Consider the following 7,145-nt stretch of genomic DNA (forward strand, 5'->3'; position numbering starts at 1 on the left):
TTTGGTACATGAGCATTTGCTACTTTGTAGGAACGTGAGGCCAATTTAGCAGTGCGATTTAAAAACGCTGCCTTAAGAATCAAACATTATCTCCATTGCCCTTGATTTCCCATCCTTAGACATTTATTGGAAATCCATGAGATGTTCTGGAGAACTGCACATAAGGTTTTCCAGGAATGCACCTTCTGATGTTCCCACAGACCTTAAAACCCTCTGCTTTACTCAGTGCTCTCAGTAATTTGTGTTCGAGCCCAATCTGAAAAGCATGGGCTTTCTTTCAGCTATCTCCTGCTGAGTTTTAGTGGATTTGAAATAATTCGTAAGCATCAGATTCCTAGAGGTTTAAATATATATACATGTATCAAGATTCTGGATTTTATTGCAGCAGAGAGAGGATCAGCTGTTATTGCGGTCTCTAACCTCTACTTTTTTAAATAAATGCATAGGATTTAACTATGCTGTTCTTGTCAAGAGGTAAGTAACAATCATCTGCCATCATACAATTTAAGCAGGTGGAATTCTACAGAATACAAAAGCTCTTTGCAATATCCCAGATTTGCCACAATTTACCAAATGTTAAATGCAAGCTCAAAATTAATAACTATATATGTAAGTATGTATGTAAATACGAAATGAGAGTTGATAAGAAAGGAACAGGAAATATTTATTGCAGCTTAAGGCTTCCTACCCATTTTTCTATCAGTTTTAGCTCCAGGGCCATTGCTATCAGTCCTATGCCATGATATCTGGTGCATTTCTGCATCTCCCCCCAAAGGCATACAATGGCCTTACGGCTTCCCAGTTCTGAAAGGTCTGCTTCACGATTTCTGAATCTCAGAAGCTGACAAGCCTAAGTGCTAAAGGCACCAAACTGTAAAACTTTCACCTTCACCCTTAGAAAACAATACTGTTAAGTAAAACAAAGAAGAAAGGTAAAAGAAATCAAAAGGATCACAAAATTCTAAAGAAATCCTTACAAGACATAAACTAGAAGTCTACAGAGACTCTACTGTTCTTTTTTCCCTACCAGAAATAGCCATGCATGGTGCAGGTAGGTCTGAGCTATCTGAACCAGCTCTTTGTCAAGAGTCAAGGTCTGGAAATCACACAACATCCACTCAGAGGCAAGGATAGTCCATGGGTGCGTAAGTGCTGCTGATGCTATATCTTGACCCAGTCTGGTAAATCTGTGTGAACTTACCATGAATCTCTACAAGCTCAGAAATCACTAAGCCACGATCCATCGCACAGTGGAGACATGCCAGCAGCAAGGCATTAACAATGTTGTCCACTCCAGAGGAGCCGAAAGATGGATGGGCATCTCTGAGGGCAGAATTTGGGCCCAGCAAATGAGCAAAGATTCTTGGAGCGACACCTCAAGTGACACAAATTATGTTATAAAATTGATCACTTCCTTACGTGTGGCAGAATGCTTCCAGGGCACTCAACATCCCCTTCCATTAAGTCATGATAAATGAGACCATATTTCCACATCAGTCTGAACTCATCTTTTTTTGTTCAAACATTTGGTTACTTATTCTCCTCGCCCTCCTGAAGACAGAAAAAGCTGTCTTTTTCTTTCTCAACTTTGCATGACTTAACAGATGCCATTATTGTGGGTACATCACCTCAGAATTTCATTTCTTCACAGATTTCCTCATCTTAAGAGTATGCAAAATTTTGAGAGAAATCACTGAAAAACCTTTGGTGTGCAATCTCTATGCATACACTCAGCAACTTGAAAAAAAAGACTCAAAGATAAGCCAGAAAACAAATTATGGAGAAATGCCTAAAAAAAGTAACTATCCTGCTGCTAGTTTGAAGCAGATCACCAGCACCATCTGGAACAGGGTTAGGATGGAAACCCATGGACCAGGAGCAAAATTTTTTCAAGCAGATTACTACAGCTTGAGGTGGCGGGGGAAGGTTCATAAATTGATAAGCACCACTGAAGGATCATAAGCCTCCACATCAATTGTTTAAAGATGACAACAGAGCCACTCGCCACAGCCATTCTAGAAAGGTTATGGGATTCACAGGTGTGCACTGTCAGTTTCGATTAAGCTTAAACTAAACCAGTTATCTACAACCTTGGATTGGAAGGAGTTTTATTGCTGAACGTGGGGTAAATCAAATTCAGGATACACATCTGTGGCAAAACACAGAGGACCAAAGTTCACAGTCCTGACACAACCAGAAAAAAAATCCAACCCTCCAAACTCAGGAGAATATTTACCTGTAAAAGATCCATCAGTCTGGCTATTGTCATCCGTTCTGTATCGCAAAGGAAAGTTATTCGTCTTTTTAACGTAGCTTTGGACTTTTTTCCCCTCTTCAAATTATTGTTTGCTCTTAGAACGTAGACTGTTTTAAGATTATTATCTGCATTCATTTCTAAAGTGCCTAGAGTTTACCTGATTATAAATGAAATTAATTATACACCTATACTTTTCACTACACAGGATATAAATTAAAGCAGCTATAGCAACAAATTCACAACATAATGTTTTATCTACGTGACTAGGAATCTTTCCAAAAACAACAGTTCACATCAAAGGTTCTTAAGAGCTATGTTAAAAGACTGTGGGTGAAATCCTGTGCCCCAAATCCATTGCTAACTCCTCAACTGATTTCAGCAGTGCAAGGATTTCACTCAAAAATTAAAGAAAGAAAAAATGCACTCTTAAGAGTTGATACAAGTTGCTAAAGGTACATTCTATTTCCAAAAACAATTCATGTTAATGCTGCACTCTAAAGTGCCTCTATTGACTCATAGTGTTAATAGATGGCAAGAGTGAAAAAAACGTATTTGCTTTTGCAACATCATTACTTCTTTTGCATGCAATTATTTACTGGCCAAATAACACTAGCGACAAATCGCAACAGACTATGAAGCCATCTACATCAGCAGATTTTTAACCTAAGGTAAAAATAAACAGAAACATCTGTAAAGTAATCTTGCACCAAGCTACGTTTATTAACAAATACATTTTCTAATAAAACACCATCTGCAAGCAACCCTCAGCTTCCACTTGATATAAATAGGCCTTTTACTGTTTTCAGATGCAGTTCCCAGAAAATTATTCCAAGCTCTACTGCAAAACACATCAGTCTTTGTTGCTGCCTGGAATGTTAATAAATAACATCAAGTTTTTAAATAGTCAAACAAATTATTGGCTTGAAACAATTATTCCAGTAGAAAAAGCTGACCTTTTGCAATAAAGTGGTTTAAGAATGCATCACTCCTTATTCCTAGTTTAAAAATATTACCAAGCAGGGAAATATTTTGGGGAAAACAGAAAGCTACGAGAAACTCGTATTGCAATTCTGCTCATATGCACGCTGTAAACCTGCCTTGCAGAGGTTAGTGCTTTAGAGAACCTCAGAATAAGAGAAAAAGTAGGCAGAGTATGAATAGTTCAGTTGGTATCGTTATTATACATCTGTGCTTGGAATGGACACAAGTATGAACCAACTAAAACATTCCTCGCGGGACTACTCTACTGACCAGCAATACAAAATTCGACAGCTTAAACTGCTGGTAGCAGAGATTAGGACTGAATCCCAATATTAAGAGCTCTTAAAAATGCATAAATGCTTTAATGGGACACATTTTCCTAAGCATTACTCAGAATTTAAGCCACATTAATTCCATTAAAAGCAATAGGAATTTAGCAAACTCTGCAAATAAACTCCTTACTGATGGAACCATTTAGTACCACTGAAATTTGAACGCTGCCATTTTCCCAAAGAGTTTAAACCAGCAATCTTACTATTGAAAATCTGCAGATGAACTGAGATATTAGAGTCCTCTGTCTGGAATTCTAGTTGGTATAAATATATGACACCCAACAGAGAAGTAGCCTTTTAATTTTAACCAGAAACAAGCCACGTCAGTATTCCAAACTGTGCTTTTAAAACTTCATTAAATATTGCTACTGGGACTATCACAACAAACCTTGCAAAATTAGTCATACACATTCTAAACAAAAAAAAAAAAAAAAAAGGAATGTTTTAGACTGTAATTCCAGGAAATGGAACTGCATATATCCAGAGAAAAATATTCAGTGCTTGAAATACGCAGGCGGTACTACAGAGAAGAGACTTTGAACTACTTACTTCACTAACAGGAGGAATGTTGAGCTTTGGTACTTTGTTCTTCGAACTAGGGGTGTTCACTTTTCCTTCCAGCAGCGTTCCAAAGGACTGATTTCCATATCCACTCTCAATTTCTATTGGAGGTTTCAGTTCAGGTGAGTCATTGGGTACCTGGTCCTGACCGTCCATAGGCCTGACATATGCTGTGGGCTTTTGCTGGACCATGCTGTTTTTACAGTGAAGTCCTGGTGGGAAATTCTGGGTTGAAAGACCATTGTTTGCAGATAACAAGGAAGTGGAAGGAAGTGGAGACCCAGGACCATGACCTACAAACTCTAGGTCTGTGGGTGACTTCGAATGACTGTTTTCTTTGTACGTATGTTCTCCAGGTGCTGACTTTGAATGAGCGTGCCTCCTGGAATGTGAAGATGCTGCCATAGAATTTGCTTCCTCAGTTCCTCCACTTTTATGCTGCTCACTCTGACAATTATAGAGGTCTTCATACCTGCCCTGTGGCTGGTCATGAGAAGAGCTATGCTTCGTTCGACTCTGCTGACTACTGGATTGGCTTGGCTGGGCCCCACTGGGGTTGTGACCACCACGTGACCAGTCTGTCCTCGACTTCCTGCTACTCTGATGACTGTGTAGCAAATTAGAATTAGATGACAATGAAGAAGGTGGAGGCATTGATGTCGATGAGTGGCCACTGATCTGATGAGATGGGATCATCCTGTTTCTTGGTTCTGGAAAAAAGTTCTGTTCATTTTTGTCAATGGGTGTCTGCGGGACGGAATTCTTTGGGATTCCTACAAGGTGGCTCTGATTGGAATGGTTGGTTAACAGGTCCTTCATCTCATCATAATTTCCCAATGTGTTCTGAACACGGTTTGCGAGGGCATCGCCTTTATTCGTCTGAAATATCAAAAAATAAAGGAAAAGAGTGAGTAAATTCCTGATTGCAAAGTTCCTGCTCAGAATAGCTGTCTTAGAAGATGGCAAATGTTAGCTGTTTAATGGTGTCATGCTGACATTTAATTTAATTTCAATTACGTTTTGCATATGTTATGTTAGAAAAAACTATCAATAACTGTGTTCAAAGAACCTCTTGAAACAGGCTTGCATGAGTAACACTTGTATACTGCTTCCCATTTTCTTAAATATGCTCTCAGAGAAGTGGTTAAATTGCATCAGTTATGGATGTTAGGAGCTGGTTTTATGTCAGGGATATTGGGCTTGTGCATTTCATATTGTGCAAAACACGAACGTGCAATTACTGGCTACTGAGCATTTGAGTTGCAATCACACAGTATATTTAAGTACGTTATTGCTCTATCAGCCCCTTGACCCATAGTCCTGCCATAAATAGAAGCTGGGTAGTTTATAATAAACATACAGCACCAAACCCTTCACACCAGTGTAACTCCAATTGCTTTTCTACAGAGGGTTCAGTTTGACCTGAGGTATCAACCATCTGAATCCAGAAAATAAATATTTTCTACCCACTCAAATGCTACAGCAGCTTGAAATAAAAGTTAATTCAAAAATATCTTCTTATAAAACTTAAAAAGACTTGACTTCCACATTCTTAAGTATTGGGATTCTTCGGGTGTCTGCAGGCTGGTTCATAAAATCACAGAATCATTTTGGCTGGAAGAGACCTTTAAGATCAAGTTCAACCGTTAACCCAGCACTGCTAAGTCACCAGTAAATTATGTCCCTTAGCATCACGTCTATGTGTCTTTTAAATACCTCCAGGGATGGGGACTCCACCACTTCCCTGGGTAGCCTGTTCCAGCACTTGACAACCCTTCTGGTGAAGAAATTTCTGCTAACATCCAACCTAAACCTCCCCTGGTGGAACTCAGTTGTATTTGTGAATCAATGCTTTTATTGAATTCCAGTAATTATGAAATAAATACTGACTTGTCTGTATTTCACTGCTATTATATTTTTGAAGCATGAAGTTGGGTTTTTTGGTTCTTTTTCCTTTTCTTTTTCACTTGTAAAAAGCTAGACAAATAAGCTGAAAGCTAGAAGTAATATGCGGCTAATTTCCTCTCTCTTCCTGTTCTAACCCACCCCACAGAGACCCAACGTACCAAACTTCTTGCTGACCTTTATGTTTCATTGAATGACCAGCAGAGAGCCAAAACATCTTATTCCTCATGGTTATTATAAGACTAAAAGGATACAAACAAAGCAAAACTATAGTTCCTGTTTCAAGCTGATGGTTAACTTCTACAGCCTGGAATTCATTGACACAGTTGCACTGTAGGTAAGATACTTTGGGATACAGCCAACCATATGTTTACTTATGTTTGGGCTATTTTTTTTTTCTTCACTCAATACAGCAAGTAGTGCCAGGGTCCAAAGACTTCTTACCCCTAAGCCATTAAGATGGGGAAAGGCAGCACTATGAGCTTGTGCTTGATTAGAAAGTGTCATACTTCCTTCCTCGACAAGGGATCCTACTGTGCCACTGATCCCATTTTCCTCAAGTATTAAGCAGAACTTTGAGTGATGAAAAAAAATCCATGCATGGATCTCTCCTGAACTATCTGCTTAAATTACACACTGCTGAACTAGTCAGGAGATGAGAAGAATATCGCATAAAGATTTTTCTTTTTCCTTAGTATGGCACATGCCATAAAAATGTTGAAAAAGGAGATAATAAATGCAAATTTCCTTTTGCTCATTCTCAGGAATTGTAACATATATCACCACTGCACTGAGACAGTGATTTAAAAATTAACTGTTCAGTGTTGTTCCCATCTACATACATTTTGCCAGTGCTCCTAACTGACAGATAATAATCCCAGTTATGGAGAACCACGAACCGCTTTTATTCAGCAACTAAGTCCTAAGGTTGGTCATTTTAGTGGCAAAAATTATATTCTAGCTAAGCCAAGAATAAGTTCTTTGTATATGAGCAGTCTCCTTCAACTGTGTTGCACAATGAGCGTTTGGGCAGCAGCCAAAACCAGTCTCTCTCTATCCAACCCCCAAATTTAAAACAAGGAGATTCCATTGTGCTTAAGGGCCCAGCA

The 7,145-nt window shown here is 38.8% G+C and overlaps 1 protein-coding gene across 1 annotated transcript in view; it reads right to left on the reverse strand.

Moving 5' to 3' along the window:
• Positions 1-4,119: 4,119 nt before the first annotated feature.
• The window catches only part of LOC104489784 (AF4/FMR2 family member 2-like), a gene marked incomplete at its 3' end in the record, with an annotated part of 9,046 nt that continues 6,020 nt past the window's right edge, over positions 4,120-7,145 (reverse strand). The window contains exon 3 of the mRNA XM_010131986.1: positions 4,120-5,010. Within this exon, the coding sequence (XP_010130288.1) occupies positions 4,120-5,010 (891 nt within the window). The remainder of the gene's footprint in view (positions 5,011-7,145) is intronic.

This window comes from Buceros rhinoceros, unplaced genomic scaffold (assembly GCF_000710305.1).
Source record: "Buceros rhinoceros silvestris isolate BGI_N320 unplaced genomic scaffold, ASM71030v1 scaffold11292, whole genome shotgun sequence".
In the NCBI taxonomy this organism is placed as follows: Eukaryota; Metazoa; Chordata; class Aves; order Bucerotiformes; family Bucerotidae; genus Buceros; species Buceros rhinoceros.